General features: G+C 45.1%; 1 protein-coding gene across 1 annotated transcript; it reads right to left on the bottom strand.

Moving 5' to 3' along the window:
- Window positions 1-492: 492 nt before the first annotated feature.
- LOC122690246 (doublesex- and mab-3-related transcription factor C2-like) lies at window positions 493-18,767 on the bottom strand. The gene is made up of 6 exons (XM_043897318.1): window positions 18,638-18,767; window positions 4,495-4,713; window positions 4,254-4,411; window positions 3,464-3,600; window positions 2,009-2,156; window positions 493-1,026 (listed from the first exon to the last, which is right to left on the bottom strand). The coding sequence occupies exons 2-6, from the start codon at window positions 4,707-4,709 to the stop codon at window positions 980-982; spliced, it is 705 nt and encodes a 234-aa protein (XP_043753253.1). The 5' UTR covers window positions 4,710-4,713; window positions 18,638-18,767; the 3' UTR covers window positions 493-979.
- Window positions 18,768-19,482: the final 715 nt, after the last annotated feature.

Raw genomic sequence — 19,482 nt, 5'->3', positions numbered from 1 at the left:
CGTTTAAAGAGTTTAGAGGAAACCAGAGCCAATATTTCAAAATTGAGATATTTTGCATAGAAATCTAGAGTTTCATCTTATCTTTAAAAATCAAGAGATGTGGCAACAATGAGTCTGCATTCCTGCATGGCAACAATTGGCTAGAGCCAAGTGACAGCTGCCCCCTTAGGTAGAGCATGCACTCTCAATTGGCCAGACTCCATCTGGCTTGCTCTACTCATTTATATAATCTGCTTGATCCTGCAGACATCTGAATTTGTGGCCTTCTGGACAACTGGAAGCAGTCAATGCCAGGCAGGGTGCAGGCACTTGCTTGCTGAATGAGTGAATCTCCTACCCTTTTTTTTTCTCGACCATTTCCTTATCAAGCCATGTTAAGAAATCCCAGTTATTGAGGAAAGTGATTGTCCCTTTGAGAAGTGAATTGAATATGGTAAACTCAGGGTACTCTAGGTTATACTGTGGTAACAAGCAACACCTATATTTCAGTGGCTTACAAAGAAGGTTTATTATTTGCTCACATACACAAACCTAGACACAAAATGAAAACATCCTCACATTTTCACATGCATGGGTAAGTACATGAGCATGCTGGTAAGTTTGCAATCATGAATCAAAATAACCTCTGGCAGATGAACAGATGAACTCACACAGAACCCTACTTAGAGATTGATCAGCTTAGACTGCAAAACCCTATTTTCATAAGAGACATTATAAGGCCCCAGGACCCAAGAGAGTAAAGGATGGAGGGAGAGGAATATCCACCCTCAGTCAAGGAATTGCCCCCATATAATAAAAAGCCTATAAAAGAGCCTAAATGCTTTTTTTTTAATACAGTAAGAATTTTGGACATTAAGCACTTTGAAAATGCATAAATAGACAGCATTCTAGTGAATTGCCCGCTTCTGGGCTTCTAGTTCAAGAGGGAGACGCACCCCAGGTGACCAATAGGCAGAGAAATGGAGCTGGCCGGCCTGGGTCAAACAGAGGGGCTAGAAGGCTGAAGTCCTTTATCTCCATCAGGAGCTGTCAACACAAAAGAAAAGGTCAGGGCCAGGTCACATCCATTTGTCCTCCCAGCTCTCCCCTCTTTTTGTTCCACCCAGTCAAAGCTGTGTCACCTTGGACTATATTGCACAGAACTCTTCCTTGATTTGCCCATCTCAATTCTTGCTTCCTCCAATCCCTCCATCACAGCAACCACACTTCTTTTTGTCAAGCCCAGGATCTCCAAACATGCTCCTCTCTAGTTCAGACATTCCTTGGTCCCTCATCACCCACAGTTGCTGGCCAAACCTCTTAAGCCTGGCATGCAGACCTCCGTGACTGGTAGCCTCTTCCCCGCTCATCTCTTCCATCGTGTTCTAGCAGTTCCTCCAGGGTTGCCTGCTTTACTCACACTCTATATCACACTCCATTTTGATCTGGTAGTGCCCAGCCTTCCCCCTCAGCCTTCCCAAGTGTCTAGCTCTCCTCCGTCCTTCTTCTCCAGGCTCAACATTGAGATTCAGCCCCAAAACATGACTTGTGGAGGCATCCAGGCTCCACATCAAGACTGGAAGCTCCCTGAAGGCAGGAACTAGATCTCCTTCTCTACTAGACACTTATCACCTATACATGTCCTCCCCAGATCACAGCAGACTGCAGGAGTCTGGGTAGAAAGCTCTGGACTGGGAGTCAGGAGACCTGATTCTTCCACTTGATATGCTGCATGCCCTTGGTAAGTCCCTGCCATTCTCAGGGACTCAGTTTCCTTATTTCTTGACATCAGGGCAGTGAACATTTGCTTTTGAGCACAATGCTCAATAAACGCTCAGTGATTCTCTGAACAACCATCTACTGCCACTTTGAGAGTCCGACTGAGAAGCTTGGCAGCCTGGCTCCAAAGAAGTTCAACCCCCCTACCTCCCTCCAACTCTGACTTCCCAGTTAGGCCCTGCTTACCACAACGGCCTCCCATTTGCCAACTGTCCCCAACCCCTTGTTCTCCTTTCAAAGACCAGGCTACCTGGAGCAACGCAGGGCTGGAGCAGAGAGATGCAGCCAGAAGGGGCCGGGGAAGATTCTCTCAGAGCCAGCAGAGCCTCGGCTGCTTCTAGTTTTTGCTGCCACTCTGAGGAGGCAGAAACCAAGGCCTGGTTGGAAGCTTCGGGAGCCTGAAAACAGAGGATGTGAGAGAATGGGAGCTGGGAACCCACACTCCCTCCATGCCCCTTCAGTCCCCAGCTACCCTGAGGCCTTCTGCTCTTCTCCTTCACTAAGCTTGGCCCCTGCCAGGGTTCTGGACCCCACAATCTCCCCAGAGTCTGTGGCTGCAGTAGAATGGGATTAAGGGTGGCATGGGGCTGGAGGATCAGAGTTGAGTGTCTAGGAACAAGGAAAGGAGAGATCAGGGGATTTATCCCTTTGGCAGGTACATACTACCAGGGGGAAGGGGGGCCAAGATTTTACAATATCTGCATGTGGGAGTCTGAATGGCCATTAGGTGTTGTGGCTTAGACAAGTCCCTTCCCCTGCCTGGCCTGTCTTCATTTCTTTTTTTTTTTTTTTTCTGTATCTTTCGTGAGACACCGATTCCTCTCAGCTTTTTTTTTAAAAATCCTGGAGCAACAGTAAAGATTATGGGAAATCAGAGGCGTCTGCATTTTAATCTGCAAGGCACCTGGAGAGATGTGATTACTGTTCCTGTCCCGGGACTGGTTCTTGCCCCTATATTCCCCAATCCCCAAAGGGGCTTGAAGGGCCAGCTTGACTCATCTCCAGGACACTTTCTCTGATGGTTATTAGACTCTGGCCTGGGCAAGTTGGTGTCCCTCTCCATTATGGCTCCCCTTCTCAGCAGAAGCTTCTATCCCATCCGTTTGTTTCATATGGAATAACAACCTCCAGTTGTCAAAGGCCTGTGATGTGGCAGGCCTTGTGCTAGTCCTCTTTTCAATGCTATGTTGTTGTTGTTGTTCAGTTGCTAAATCATGTCTGACTCTTTGTGACCCCATGGACTGCAGCATGGCAGGCTTCCCTGTCCTTCACTATCTCCCCGAGTTTGCTCAAACTTATGTCCATTGAGTTGGTGATGCCATCCAACCATCTCATCCTCTGTCACCCCCTTCTCCTGCCCTCAATCTTTCCCAGCATCAAGGTCTTTTCCAATGAGTCGGCAGTTCTCTATAGGTGTAGAATACTGTCCCCTCTCAGGACACTGATAGGAAATGGAGGCTCGGATATGTAAAGTCACTTGTCCAAAGTCTCACAAATTGGAAATGGCAAAGCTGGGAGAGCCCTGTCGTTGCCCCTAAGTCTGAGATGCCTGCTCCTCCTCCCCTTCCTCCACCTCGCCCCCTGCCCCCAGTTGCCCTGTACTGCCTCCATCTCCTCCTTCTAGCTCCAGAGCCTTAAGCAGAAGGTTTGGACACTCAGTAACACAATATACAAGTAGCTCCATGGCCTTTCTCACTCTACTCACCTGCTCGGCAGGGCAAGGGATCTGTGTGACTTCCTCGAAAGAGAAATTGTTAGTTGCTTCTTCAAGGGTGCTGGAGTCCAGGACAGAGACAAAGATCCCACGACCTGACCGAGCAGCAGAGGGCCTTGGAAAACTGTCTGCGGGAACAGAGAGCACAGGTTGGAGTCAGGAACCAAGCCGGCCATGGAGAGGAGATGTGGGCATGTTTTGGGACAAGGATAGGAGCCCAGAATGCCAGAGCTGAGAAGACCTTCAAGACCACCTAGTCCTCTTATTCATTTTGGGACTGAGGACTATGAGACCCATAGAGAAGTCGTTTTCCCCCAGGGTCATATGGCAAGTTGTGGTAGGGTTAGAGATGGTACCCAGGTCTTCAGGACACAGGAAGGGCTCTGAGCAGTGGCTGAGGTCAGAGCTTCCCACACTGGCCCCAGACTCCTCCTCGGGGATTGCACAGGGATGAGCCTCGAGCTGAGGCGTGATGTTCTCCTTCCCAACTGTGAGACACTGGGGACAGCTTAGGTGAGCCTTACCCCCTGATCCCACCCCACTCTACCTCACCCCGAACCTGTCCCACTCTAGACCCTTTTTGATTTCCCAGATCTCTCCTTCCCACCAACACTTGGTAGATAATACTGATGGCATTTTATAGTTGGGGAAGCTAAGGCCTGAAGAGTAACTTTCCCAAGGAGTAAAGCCACATAGAAACTGGGTGGTAGGACTGGTGACAGAACTACTCATGCTCCCTACACCCAAAACTCCAACTCCCTCCCTGGCCAGAGACACTCACTGGGGACTCTTGCTTGAGTGCCCAACTTCTTGGCACGGCCGTGAGCTCTGGGAGAGGTGGTCCCACTCCTCATCCGTCCTCGAGTCGGGCGCCTCTTTAGGTATGGCCCCTGCTCCATCTTCAAGTCACGTTCAGCAGGCAAGCTGCTGTAGTGTTCCCTAAAGCAGGAGGATTGCGGGTCTAAGGTCAGTCACCTTTAGAGGAGGCCTACTCCCCTCCCCTTGTCAGATGCCATACTCACGAGAAGGAAACACACTTGTGACACTCGCAGGCCTGGAAGAGGCAGAGGTGCTCCTGGTCCTTGATTTGGTCAGTGATGCCATGGTTGTGGCAGCGGGCACAGCGACGCGTAGATCTTCTGGGGCCAGGTTCAATCGCCTGCGGGGCTCCGGTCTCAAGTCCAGTGGTGGAGTCGGGGGGGCAGCAGGGCATAGCAGGCATTTCATTGCGATCCATGGTTCTAGGACAAGGAGTGGAGGTCCGGGTGGCCACATGATCCCCTACCCCCTATATACTTCCTCTGCCCCTGGGAAACCCCATCTGAGGTGGCTGGATTCTTCTCCACCCAGCTCACTGCTGAAATGAGATTGCACCCTCCCTTCTTGCTCATTGTAGTCTCCTTCCCAGGAAGCCCCACTCACATATAGGCCAGTTCCAAGAAACTCTGGGCATGGGTCCTGTATACTTCCAGTCCAATTATTACTCCCCCTGCTTACCTTCACTTCACATAGACCCCTGACCCCTTCGGGCATACACATGCACTCTCGTGCCTCTTTCAACAATTACTACTTCCCTTTCTCATGCTTATCATCCTGTACTCTGCTATGCCCAACTATTATTCCTGGCATCCCTTTCCACAATTGTCTTCCTCACCTCCTGCATTCATCCACTCCCTACTCATGATTCTTATGTCCTGCACTCAATTCTATTATTGGTCTCATGTATGCCCTACATTCAATTTTCCTCTCATCTTCCATTCCAATTTTTTTCTTGCACTCTATCAAAATCTTAATTATTTTCTTGCTCCCTCTTTAAACTGACACCCTGAAATCATATCATATCATGAAATCCTATAGTCCTGCTGCATCTCAAGCCCTTCTTTCAATGATTACTTTCATTCATCCCCTCATTGATTTACCAAGTAGATGTTTGTTGAGCCCCCTATTGAACGCCAGACCCTGACCTAGTCAACAGCCAACTCCTCACTGCACTAATTGTTCTCTTGCACCAGCACACTCTCTCTGCTCTCACGCAAACCCATGCATTCCCTCCACAGCCTCCCAACAGTCTTCCATGCTCCTCCCCAACAACTTCAACAATTATGCTTGGGCACAGCTTCCCCTCCTCCCAAATCCAGAGTTCACCACCTCCCTCCTCTCAGGCTACCCAACCGTTCCCTGTCACCCCCACCTCAGAATCATGAGGTGGGCGGGGGTGGGGGTGGGGGGACATAAGCCCTGCCCCAGTGGCCAGAGGCGAGGGGTCACGAGTCTGGAGCAAGCGATCATCCCACAGGACTTCAGCGAAGGAGGGGTGGGGTGTGGGGTGTGGAGTGGGGGGAGGGGTGGGGTGGGGCGGGGTACCTCAGGATACAAGGTATACCCGTATACGAGGTATACCTCGTATCCTGAGGTACCCTGAGGAGGTGGAGGAGAGAAGAAGGGACTGGGGCTCGGGAGCGGGGGGTGGGGGCGGGGCGGGGCAGGGCGGGGAGGGAGGAAAGAAGAGGTGCGGAGAATGAGGGTCCTATTCCTGATGCCAGTCGATGGTTACCCCAGCCTCCAGCAGGTCAGGATCGAAGGTACTGCGACAGGAGGCCCGAAGGAAGACCCAGCTCTCGGTCCCTTTCCCGCCCTTCCTTCAACCGATAATGAGCTTCCGGCTCTGCTTTTCACCTCCCACCGCTGTGGTCAGTGACCAATGAGCTTCAGGTTCATCTGAAGGTCACGGCAAAAGCCCCGCCCGCCGTTCTCTTCACTTCCCCCCACTTCTCCTCCCGCTGGGTGGCTTTACTGGGCCTGCCGTTCGACTCCAGAAGTGGAGTGGAACTTTGTGCTCCCCAAACCTTGTTTCCCAAACTCTTTGCTTTTTGGATGTGAAATGCTGTGTGCTAAGTTGCTTCAGTCGCGTCCGACTCTTTTGCGAGCCTGTGGACTATAGCCCGCCAGGCTCCTCTGTCCATGAAATTCTCCAGGTGAGAATACTGGAGTGGGTTGCCATTTCCTTCTCCATGGGATCTTCCCGATCCAGGGATCCAACCTATGTCGCTTAAGTCTCCTGCATTGACAGGAGGAGTCTTTGCCACGAGTGGCACCTGGGAAGCCCTGTGAAACACTGTATATGCAAGCATTTTATTTTTATTTTGTTTGTAACAAGAATTTATTATTCTTATATTCAGAACAAGTAGTTTAGGAAACGAACAAGCAAAAAATTACCATTAGGAAATTTTGATAGAGTTTTAGTTTTTCTAAAAGATGCTTTTTCCTCCTCAGCTGCAACTAATCATCAGATGTCTTATAGCACTGAAGCACCAAGCAAGTCAAACTTTTTTTTTATATACTCGACTTCTGACGGCTCTTATTAATAGTTCTAGAAGGAATTGGCAAAACCGTCACAATTGGCTCAAAAGTTTGTATTGAATTTCATTAAACTCAGAAAACTGGAAATCTATAGTAAGCATGTGCTTATTATACTGTGAGATTTCCCTACTGCCCCAGACATAACAGTGATTGTTTATGAGTCCTATTATATATTACAAAATATAAGCTAATATATTCTTCTCATAGAAAATGTGACCCATGGACTGTAGCCCACCAGGCCCCTATGACCATGGGATTCTCCAGGCAAGAATACTGGAGTGGGCAGCCTTTCCTTTCTCCAGGGAGTCTTCCCGACCCAAGGATCAAAACCTTGTCTCCTGCGTCTCCTGTATTGGCAGGCAGATTCTTTACTGTCTGAGCCACCAGAGAAACCCAGTATATTCTGCTCATAGAGAATGCAGTAAATACAAGAATTGAAAGAACAAAATTCGTTACAGCTTCTCCACTCAAAGCTACTATAGTTGCTGCTGCTAAGTCACTTCAGTCGTGTCCGACTCTGTGCGACCCCATCCCTGGGATTCTCCAGGGAAGAACACTGGAGTGGGTTGCCATTTCCTTCTCCAGCAAGCATTTTAAACAGGCATCCTTGGTATTCTGTAAATTACTTTTACAAAATCAGCCTGTGTTTTTAAGATCCCTCCGTATCCCTATGTCAGGGACTCTCAATTCGAAATCCAATTTTGCAGCCCCAGGGAACAACTGGCAGTGTGTGGAGTCATTTTGGTCTTCATTCGTGTCTCTGAGTTCCCTGTTCCGTTCCGCAGATAAGTCGATCTATTCCTGTGCCAGTACTACGTTCTCTTAATTTTTATCTGTTAGTAAGACATCTTGATCTCTGGTGGGACAAGTCCTCACACCTTATTCATCATTTCCAGGCGTGTCTTTGCTATTCTTTGCCTGTTGTCCTTCCTAAACTCAAAAATGTCAATGTCAGGATCAGCATGTCATGTTCCCTGAAAAGTCATTTGCGGTAGATTTGGGTTACATTTTCATTGAATCTGTGGATCAGTTAAGGGAGAATTGACTATCTTTATGATACTCAGCCTTCCTAGTCACCAACATGGAATGGCTCTCTATTTTTGTGGGTCTTCTTTAACGCTGGAATCCTTCAGCTTAGTGTTTATCTTTTTTACATTCAGATTTTGTACATCCCTTTTGTATTTATTCCAAGATACTCCCTGGCGGCTCAGACAGTAAAGAATCTGCCTGCCATGCAGGAGACCCAGGTTCAATCCCTGGGTCAGGAAGATCTCCTGGAGAAGGAAATGGCAAACCACTCCAGTATTCTTGCCTGGAGAATCCCAAGGACAGAGAAGCCTGGCGGGCTATAGTCCATGAGGTCGCAACGAGTCAGACATGATCTGAGCGACTTACACTTTCAGGATACTCTGGAATCGTGTTGCTCTGGTGCTTGATATCTGTTCAAAATGACACTTTCTATCCCTATCTAATTTATAAAAATCCATTTGACTTTTAAAAGAATATATTGATCTTAAAGTCAGCCACCATGCTAAACTCTGTGACATTTTATCATGTGTCTATAGGTGGTCTGCAGTTTTCTGTGAATCTGTGAGTAACAGAAGTAAGATAATCAGTTTACAAGTTTCTTACTGGCTGGCTAGGACATCCACTACAAGGTCAAATGGAGATGGCAAAATTGGGCATCTTTGGGTTGTTCCTAACATTAAACAGAATGTTGCCAACATTTCCATATTAAAACGGGCTTTCTGTGTTTGTTTCATTGTTTGCTCTCTCTCTTGCATTCTCTCTTTCTCCTTTTTTTTGTCTTTCCCCCCTTCCTTCTTTATTTTTTTCTTCTCACTTTTGTTTCTTCTTTCTTCCTCTCTCTCTCCCTCCTCTCTCTTTTTCTTTCCTTCTTTTGTTTTATCAGTTTAAGGAGCATCCCTTATATTTCTAGTTTAATAAGTTTGTCTTAAAAATCATGAATAGATCATTGGATTTTAACTTTGGGGCCTCTATTGAAATGACCAGGACTCTATTCATTTGGATCTGTTAATATAATGAGGGTTATTTATGAGATTTCTTTCAAAAGTTTTAGTGAAGTATATCTTATAATCAAAAAAGAATCAAAATCATAAGTGTGCATCTTAGTGAGTTTTCAAAAATTAAACATACGCATTCAGTTAGCACCTGGAGCAAGCAGCAGAATATATTAGCAACACCCAAATCTCTCTCGTGCCTCCTTCCACCAGATTTGCTCTCCTAGGATAGACGTAGCTATACATCACAGTGTAGCATCTTTTGTGTACACTGGTGGGTTCAGTTTGCTAAAGTTTTGCCTAGAATTTGCCTGTCTTCTGTTCATGAGCAAGATTGACTTGATGTTTCCCTCCTCATAGCATAATTGCTGGATCCAGGGTCAAGGTTTCCTAGTCTCATAGACTAAGTTGAGCAACTTAGTTGCCCTCTTTGCTATCCTCTGGCAGTGTTCATGTAAGATGAGTATTATCTGTCTTGAAACTTTTCATTAAAACTTGACCACTAAAGTAGGTTGACCACTAAGCTAGGACGCCTGTTTTATTTACTTTAAAAAAACTATACTGTGATGGGGAGAGGAGAGGAAAGGGTAGATGTATGGAAAGAGTAACATGGAAACTTACATTACCATAGGTAAACTAGATAGCCAACGGGAATTTGTTGCATGGCCCAGGAAACTCAAACAGGGACTCTGTATCAGCCTAGAGGGGTGGGATGGGGAGGGAGATGGGAGGGAGTCTCAAAAGGGAGGGGATATATGTATACCTATGGCTGATTCATGCTGAGGTTTGACAGAAAACAGCAAAATTCTGTAAAGCAATTATCCCTCAATAAAAAAATAAGTTAATTTAAAAAATTATACTGTGGATTATTTCAAACATTTGCAAGTAGAACTTGTATACAAATTTTCAGTCTCCAAGTTCATGACAGTAGAGTTGTGGTCCTGGAATGTGAGCTTGCAGCAGCATCACACAGAGAGCTTGTTAAAGCACAGATTGCTGAGCTCCACATCTATAGTCTCAGATTAAACGTCCTGGAGTGGGACCCAGAGTTTGCTTTTTTGACAAGTTCCCTGGTGATGCAGATGCTGTTGGAAGGGAACCACACTTTGAGAACCATTGTACGCGAGAGAAGAGTGAAGGAACCTCCGATTATCCCATCACCTAACCGCAACCAGCAACAACTTATAGCCAAACTCGATTCGCATATATCTTCTCCCCTACCCCTCTCCCCGACTATTTTCAAGAAAGCATCAGAAATTTTCTTATTTTATTGGGGACTATTTCAATGCATGACTCTAAAATATGAGCAATCCATTTTCCTCAGCTTTTTATTTTGAAAATGCATAAAGAGTAAGCATTCTTTTACCTAGGTTCCTACTATCCCATTGCTTTCTCGCTCTCTTTTTCTTCTTCCTTTTTGCTTAACCGCGTAACAGTTCCAAACACTTCATCCAATTACTTCGGAATTTGTCTCCTAAGAACTAGGATACCCTCCCGTCTGACCACAGTACTGTTATCATGTCGGAGGAATTTAACAATGAGGTGATAGTGTTATCTAAGTCCATATAGAGTCCATAGTCAAATTTCCCCAATTGTCCCAATAATATCCTTTTGAGGATCCACAGTTCAATCAAGTATCACACACTGCATTCAGTTGTCATGTCTCTTTAGTATCCTGCAGTCCCAAACAGTCCCTCAACTTAAATCTTCCACGGCAATGGCATCTTCATGTCATGGAGCCTAGGCTCGTTTGCTTGTAAAGTGTCCACAGTATGCGTTTGCCTGATATTTTCCTCTTGTTTAGATTTATATCTTCAGGTTTAATATTCTTGGCAAGGATATTAAATAGGTCGTGAGCCTCACATCTGTAGGCCCCCAAGTTCAGGTTGTCTAGCTGTCATTGCTACAGTTGGCATTACTGAGTTTGATCACTTATTTAAGGTGTTGTTGTAGAGATCATTTCATGGTAAAGGTACCTTTTTGATTTATAAGCAGTCTGTGGCATGATATTTTGATACCATGTGGGTAGTCTGTTCTCCAAAAACATTCTCACCTCTTGGCCTTAGCTTTTATTCAGGGCTCTGGGTCTGGTTTGATTATTGCTTTGGTGGTCGGAAACATGGTGATTCTCTATTTCTGTTTTCTAGAAATTCCTTTCTAGTTTTAATTAGTGGGCATTTTGCTGTAAAGTTGAGCACCTCAGCCTCCCAACCCCTTCCATTGTTGTTGTTGCTGCTGTTGCTGTGTTTGCAACAACAAATAAAGAGGAAAAGCTATTTATTTGCTGTGTTCAAAGAAATATGAAGAAAGCAAAGTGAACGATATGAAGAGAAATGTAAGCAAATATAAGACGAATTAAAAAAGAATTTCCTCTAACAGTCCAAGAAGAATGATAAAATCTGTTGCCTGAAATCGGAAGTGACTGTTCAGCAACAACTAGAAACAGTTTTTTTTTAACAATTATTAAGAGAACCTGGGTTATAAATTTGGCCAGCTATAAAGTAGCTTGGATCTTGGGCACACGCACACACATATGCACTCACTCTGTCTCTCACACACAGACATTTTAAATGGAGATATAGTAAAACAATAAATAAACAAGTAAATAGGGCTTCCCCAATGGTTCAGCAGGTAAACAATCCGCCTGCAGTGCAGGAGACACAGAAGACACGAGTTCGATCCCTGGGTTGGGGAGACCCCGTGGAGGAGGAAATGGCAACCACTCCAGTATTCTTGCCTGAAAAACCCCATGGAGAGAGGGGCCCAGCGGGCTACAGTCCAATGCGTTGCAGAGAGTCAGACATGGCTGAGTGACTAAGCACAGCACATAGAAAAAAATAAAAGTAAATACATTATTATTACAGTTACAGAATGTATGTTAGAGAATTGCAGGACCATATCCATCATTTTACGAAAAGCCTAAGATCTGCAACTAAGCCCATATAATACAGGACCTTTCCAACAATATGAAAGAGCGATTGATTCAAACCATGAAAAAAGTTCAAACACCTTACTTTTCAAATACCTTCTTCTCATGAGTCATGCTGCATGAAACCTTGGCCGATTAATATTCTAGGTACAGTTTTTTCTCCAAGGACTTTGCAATCTGCAAAGATGTGATTATAGCCTAAAAATTTTGAACTTGTGGAGTAGATATCAGGGAATCATTTCCATCACTTAGAAAAGAATTTGAGCTAATTACAAAAAAAAGGTTACCCCAAAATAGTTTCTGTATGAAGGACATCAATCCAGCTGCTGTGTCGGAAATTTACTTTACAATATTGTGACGGGTTTTGCCATACATCAACATGAATCGGCCATAGGTGTGCCCCCTCCATCCTGAACACCCTTCCCACCTCTGCCCCCCTCCCATCCCTCTATGTTGTCACAGAACAGTGGCTTTGTGTGCCCTGCTTCATGCATCAAACTTGCACCGGTTTATCTATTTTACACGTGGTTTCTAAAATAGACTATTTCACGAACATAGTCACTGCAGTCATTCAGCAAATGCAGTGAATCACTGCGGGTTTATTTTGTCAGGCTCGCTGGAGGTTTGTAAGTTTCATTGATCTTTTCAAAGAAGGAGATTTTTGTTTCATTGATTTTCTCTGTTGTTTTTCTGTTTTCAATTTCATTGATTACTGGGGTCATCTTCTGTATCCCCTTCCTTCTGTTTGCTTTGGATTTATTTTGCTGCTGCTTCTAGTTTCCTGAGGTGAGAACTTAGATTATTGACTTGGTGCATTTCCCTTTCCATAATGTAAGCCTTTACTGATGTAAATTTCCCTTCCAGCAATGCTTTAGCTTCATCCCACAAATTTGGGTATGGTTTGTAACCATCTCCATTCAGTTCAAAACATTTCTTAATGTGCTGGAAAACTTTTCTTTAGCCCACGGAATGAGCGGCCTCCTTACTACTGAGTGGTGGTGAAAGTACTGAAATCATCCAAGCAGGGATGGGGAGGGTTGCCATCTTACTGACAAGTGGAGGTGTAATTCCAGAGTCTCCATGTGTTTGAGTTCCACTGATGTGGTGAAGAGGGGAAGATGGCTCCTGTTTCCCCCAGTAAAACGTGGAATTATGGATTCCCCGCTAGACCTTCGCTGGCTTGGTGGTGGGTGGGGGAGGGCGGCAGGGCTGGGGAGGTGGCGAGGGGGCTGGCAGGCCACAATCCTTCCCCCCGCCCCCCTTTCCATACTGCTTGGCTGGAGTAGAGCAGTCATGCACAAAACCTTTTCTGTCTTGTCATTCTTGATCCTTACGTTAGAGAGAGCAGACTTTTCTTTCTGTTTCAGCTGGGTTTCATTGCTGCTGCTGCTGTTATCACTGTTGTTTTGTCTCCACCTTTCAGCATTTCTCTCAGTAGCTGGCTTCTTCAGCTCCAAGCCTGGGATATATGATGCAGAAAGAAAACCCAGGGAACTCACCACCGTGTCCTTTCTCAGGTTCTGAGATCCTTAGTTGATCCACCTTCTCCTCCCTGCATTGCAGAGCCTTATGTTTATTTTATATATGGCACCCAGGGTTTTAAGTGGTACTTAGTGGGAAGAATAGGAAACGTTCATCCACACTATCTTCCCAGAAGCAGAGTTGTCCATATGAACTTAATTATAAATTTTTACTTTTAGCTCATGTTCAAGTTTAAAATTCAATTTAAATTAATTAATTTTAGTCCAACTTAAATTAATTTTAGTCCAACAGTGTTTAAAATTAAAATCAAATATACTTTTTGAATTTAACCTATCCATCTTTGATTAAAAATTATAATTGCAAGAAACAAGCAGTTCTATCTGAGAATCCATTTGAAAATACGCACACACACACACACACACACACAAACGCACACACAAAATCCATGTGGCTTGAAAAGATAGAAAATAACATTCAGAATATTCCCAGATAAATCAGGAATAATTAAAATGGTTTCATCATCGGTAAATTCCCAAATTTTGGGTTAGAAGGATACTTTCATGGGGAAAGTTTTCAGTTCCTAATTTTGGGTATTTTTCCAAAAGTCTAAGGTATATCTATTTTGCTGAGTTAATATTCAGAAACATATTATTCATCTTTAAAATAAAAACGATTGTTTCTGTGCATGTGTGCTAAGTCACTTCAGTCGCGTCTGACTCTTGTGACCCTATAGACTTGTGGCTCACCAGGCTCCTTTGTCCATGGGATTCTCCAGGCAAGAATACTACAGTGGGTTGCCATGCCCTCCCACAGGGGATCTTCCCCACCTGGGGATTGAAGCCATGTCTCTTATGTGTCCTGCATTGGCAAGCAGTTTCTTTACCACTAGCACCACCTGGGAAGCCCAGCTATTCCCATAAAGGTTGCTCACGTGACAATCAAGAAATCCAGTAAATGTGGCAAATTGGTCACTCGGTAAACTCACTAATTTTAGTGAAAGTGAAAGTCTCTAGGTCGTGTCCGACTCTTTGCGACCCCATGGACTATACAGTCCATGGAATTCTCTAGGCCAGAATACTGGAGTGGGTAGCCTTTCCCTTCTCCAGGGGATCTTCCCAGCCCAGGGATTGAACCCAGGTCTCCCGCACTGCAGGCAGATTCTTTACCAACTGAGCTATATTAGGGGCTTTAGTGGAGAAGCCCCCTCTCCACTAATTTTAGGAGAGACGCAAATTTTGTGGTCACCCACCATCACAAAACATAACAGGGAAAATCCTAGACAAAGGGATTCTCTGTCTCTCTCTCTCTTCCGCTCTCTTTCTCTCCAGGCCACTGTTCATCTGTGAAAATGCATGCCGGGGGTTGGGGGGGGGGGCGGGGAGCTCATTGTTGGCCAAATGAGACAAAGGGATTATGAACCTCTTAATGTGGGTCACTCTTACAGATTTTGTGTGTTCATGGCATTTCAGAGGTTGATCGACGGTAATTAAAGCTAACATTTGTGGGAGGAGGGGGCATTAGCTTATTGCTAATTGGTGTAGATAGTAAACTAAATGCTTTACAAACTTTGCCACGTTTAATCCTTGCAACCCCCCCTCCCCCACTCCCCTGTTATTATCTTCAGTTTGGCCAACTGGGACTCTGAGGCTGAGAGAGACTAAGTACTTTGCCCAAAGTCACACAGCTAAGAAGTGGCAGAGCCAAGTTTCCAATTAAAAATCGTCTCTCTTAAATATTCTATTGTCTTTGGGGGTGGGGGGCTCTTTCCAGACATATTTATCAAAGGCACCAGGATATCTTCAGAAATCAAGCCCTGAACAAACTGGCTGCGAATACATTAGCAGGCACCTCCTGTGGTTCAAAGGGTTTTACAGACACACATATTGCATGTAAACTGGGGTTTTAGACTGCCATTGAGGATCTTTGATCGATGACCATGTCAGATATGCAGAGACTGATTCAAAAGGAGAAGGATGGAGCTATATTTCCATACCATGGTGTGAAGAGTGGTCTCTTGGGTCCTTCCTACTTTTGGGTGAAACCCAAAACTCTTATCAATAGCCAAAAGGACAGTGGGCTCCATCAATATAAAAACAAGCCATTTCAGTGGAAGATACTGACTTGGTGCTATGCAATTATGAAAACCAAGACTGGTTGTTCAAATGAATCTCTGTTTCTAATTCTTCATATGGGTGATAGCGGCAGCCACTCCCCTCCCCATCTGCACTCTTATTCCCTTGAAGCTCTCAGCTTCCTGAAGTGACTGGAGGTGAAATTAGCAGTGAGCAGAGATGTTAGTCAGGCTTGCTGTCAAATATCTAGGTGAAAGCCTGGTTATAGTTAAGGCACGGTGGCCAAAAATAATTCCCGTTGAACTGAACTAGGATATAATTTGGTGATCAGACATAGGCTTGGCAATCATTATGCTTCAAATGCTCTATTTAAATGGAATCTATTTGAGAGTGACAGCTTTGAAATCAAAGATGGTGTCTTAGACATCTTTGCTTTGACCTTCTGTTGTGGAGCCTTTCACATGGCTGGTGGCCCAAAAAGTTATTTCTTGAGAGACATGTAAGTACAAGCACAGTGTACTGCACAGCAACAAACACACTGATAGGTAAGCACAGTGAAAGATTGTACAGGAAGTCAGCCAAAATGTCAGAAGAAGGACTGCTGAAAATTCTCTCCTCTCTGAAAGCAATGAGAAAACTGGAAAAGAGGTTCAGAATCAATGTTGGCAGAACTCTAAAAATTCACCAAAAGTATGCAACACCCTTAGGTATGTTTATTCTAGAAAAACAGCCTAATCTCAGTAGGAAGAGTGAGCTAGGTGGCGTTTCAAGTAGTCCTGTTCTCATGCCGCTCTATCCAACTCTGTGGTAGCCTTGAATGCTGAAAGTGAAAGTCGCCCAGTCATGTCCAACTCTTAGCGACCCTGTGGACTGTATAGTCCATGGAATTCTCCAGGCCGGAATACTGGAGTGGGTAGCCTTTCCCTTCTCCAAGGAATCTTCGCAACCCAGGGATCGAACCCAGGTCTCCTGCATTGCAGGCGGATTCTTTACCAGCTGAGCCACAAGGGAAGCTCAGCTTTGAATGCTAACAACCTGCAATCATGGTGAAAACCGGCAGCCTGACAGCCACCAGAGGGAGCAGAAATGGGACAGGACTCCTGCAGAGCCTTGTTCCCAGATAACGTTCCCAGGTCGTTAGTTGTCCTGTCTAGTAGTTCCCTAGAAGACCCCACTTGGGTGGCTTTCTCTGACTCAGAGCTTACCCAGTTTGAAATCCTTTTCCCCTGATGGCATTTGTCAAGAACACCTAGAGGCACAAACTGAGTCCAACAATACATTAAAGGGATCATACTGAGTAATACTTAGAAAATACTTAGTAGTCTACAGAAAACAAAATCATCTCTCAGATCTGATATGTAATTTAACCTGGTTACAGGACAGAAACTCAATGGGAAAAAGTCCTCTCTATTTCAGCATACCAGGAACAAGTAATTGGAGATGGAAGAAATTTAAATATCACTTACAACAGCACTAAAATAAATGAAATACCTATTAAGAAGCTTAATGTAGTAGGTGCAAGACTCATATACAGGTACCTATAAAATATTGTTGAGAAAAATTAAAGAAGATGCAAATTAAATGGAGATATACTATGTTCATGGATCAGAAGACTCCAGAAGGTTTAAGATGTCAAGTCTCTAGTAATTCATCTATCGATTTGCCATAACCATAATTAGAACGAAAAGTTACTTCTAAAACTTATATGGAAATGCAAAGGACATAGAATAGCCAAAGCCACTTAGAGAAGAACAAAGATGAAGGACTTACGGTACCAAATTCCCTGACTTAATGTGAACCTATAGTAGTCGTGACAGTGTGGTATTACCATAAAACTAGATGTATGGATCAGTGGATAAAATAGAAAGCCCAGAAATAGACATATGCAAAAATATGGTCACTTGATTTGTGACAAAGGTGCTAAGATAATTAAATTAACTGATAATTAACCAATAGAGCTGGAGAAAGGGACTCTCGGAATGGAAACCACCAGTAAACGTCAATACCTCACACTGCATGCAAAAAACCCTCGGAATAAATAACAGAGCTAAGTGTAAGTTGTAAACCTACAAGAAAATATGGGAGAAAACCTTTGTGCCATGAGGTTAGGCAAAGATATCTTAGGGAGAACATTCATTCAAAAACTGAATCATAAAGGATAAATAATCAACGGACCATCATGAAAGTTAACAATACTCAAAATCTTTTGCTTCTCAAAATCCAGGGCTCTGTATCTCTGTGTGGCACCACTTTTTACCCCTATACTTAAGCCGCATGACTGACCTTCTACTGAAACCCTAGAAGAGAAATCTGAATCTACTTATTTTCAGTTGCAAAATCTGCACTTTATTGTCTCGGGCGACTGCTTGCAAAGCTCTCCCCTTTCTCTATCTCCTGGCCAACTTCTTTCTTCACTCATTTCAGGCATGCCTTCTCTGGGAAATCTCTAAGACTCCATTCCAACTCTCAAGGCTGGTGGCTGCCCCTCCTCCATCTTCTCATAGCCATCTCCCTCTATTGTTATCATCCTGGGTTTTTTTCTTTCTCGCTTTTTTTTTTTTTTTTTTGGCTTCTCTCCCACTGAATGACTTGAAGCAGTAACAGAACCTCATCCATTTCTATAACCTCAGACCATGACCTGTGGTAGACTCCTGGAGACAATCAATCAGTCCTGTATCCTCACATGTATATAAAAGATGTCTTCCTAAGCAACACCATTATTTCAAACACCAGATCAAGACACTTAGGCCACCTACATCCTCTTTTCCTTCCAGTTACTCTTTGCAGGGGGCTCCCTTGAAGTCAGTGGAGCAAAGCCTCATAGTTCTAGGTGATAAACAGGGGCCACAACTAGGCAGATTTCTCTTAAAATCCAAGTGTCAATGATGGAATCTCATATAACATAGGACTAGGTAACAAGGAGCTCTCACCTCAGTTGTTCTGCTTTCAGGTTAGTCCAGGCCAGGCCCTTCCCCTTCCCCTCTGTCCCTCACATTTTCCAAGCCCTCCCCCCACCCACCAGGCCCCAAATCACCTGTCCACTACCCACCAGATGCTGGCTGTCTCACAGACATGGCATCTCACATAATCGGCACCCCCCCCCCCCACCCCGAGAGGAACAACTCTGCTCTTGATTTGGACTGTGGATGCCATCATGAAGTTTACCCTCCTTTCTTTGATAACCCATTTGGACCCATATACCTCCCCGGGGCTTCTAGGTACACAGTCCTATGAATGTAAATGTGGGGAGGGTCCACATGCACACCCCTGCCTATCACATCCCCACCAAATGACAACTCACCATCTGCTTTTTTTCTTCAGCAGTCTGAAACCTGGCTTGAGCCTGCTGGGAGGTTCAGCGGAAAGAAGAAAAAGAGAGACAGAGAGAAGGGAAGGGTGGGAGTAAGAGACACAACAACAGAGGGGATGTCACATACCAGAAATGTATCCACTGCTTGAGCACATTGCACTGGGTTGCAGGAGGGAGGAAAGACAGGGCGGGGCCAGAGGGGCTGGAAGGATGTGGAGGAGCCAGCTCCTCAGCCTCTTTGCACACAGCAGAGTCAAGAGCTTAGCTGGTCTCTTCAAAGAAGTCCTGTTGGTCACTACACACACATCACACCTTCCTAGAAGCAGGATCTTCATTCCCTTCCTTCCACCTCCTGACCTGGCAAGTCTGCTTTCCCTCTCGTGTCATGGAATGTCAGCCCCTGGGGCTGGGATGTGGTCTGTAGAGGTCACTGTTGTATCCCCAGCATCTGGAACAGTGTCGCAGCGCGCATACTACTTGTTGAATGAGGCAATGAATGTCAGGGAAGGCAGGGAGATTAGGATGAGGCCGTTCTCCTCTCTCACCCTCTCTGTCTCTTTTCCTGCAGAACATGAAGAGCCAGCTTAAAGACACTGAGGAATTTGTGGTTTTGTCTGACACCATGTAGAACCCATCCAATGACACAAGCTTGCTCAGGGAGCCTGCTAGTCCCCAAGGGTGTTGGAGAGGCCAGTTCCAGAGAGCCCTCACCTGTTTCACCAAGTCCTTCAGGTGAGAGGCTCAGAGCCAGCCTCTGCCTCTCTCGCTGCTCACAGCCAAGCCAACATGCTTCCCCTTCCTGCTTGACCTAGAGAGCCCCCAGGCCAGGCCTGCCT

This window comes from Cervus elaphus, chromosome X (assembly GCF_910594005.1).
Source record: "Cervus elaphus chromosome X, mCerEla1.1, whole genome shotgun sequence".
Taxonomy (NCBI): domain Eukaryota; kingdom Metazoa; phylum Chordata; class Mammalia; order Artiodactyla; family Cervidae; genus Cervus; species Cervus elaphus.
This window is presented reverse-complemented; position numbering and strand designations above follow the sequence as displayed.

Coding starts and splice junctions, on each gene's coding strand:
- LOC122690246 (XM_043897318.1), bottom strand. CDS start 4,709: ATGGATCGCAATGAAATGCCTGCTATGCCCTGCTGCCCCCCCGACTCC. Junction 2,157..3,463: donor TCCCTTGCCCTGCCGAGCAG/GTGAGTAGAGTG, acceptor CTCTGTTTTCAG/GCTCCCGAAGCTTCCAACCA. Junction 1,027..2,008: donor CCAGCCCTGCGTTGCTCCAG/GTAGCCTGGTCT, acceptor TTGTGTTGACAG/CTCCTGATGGAGATAAAGGA.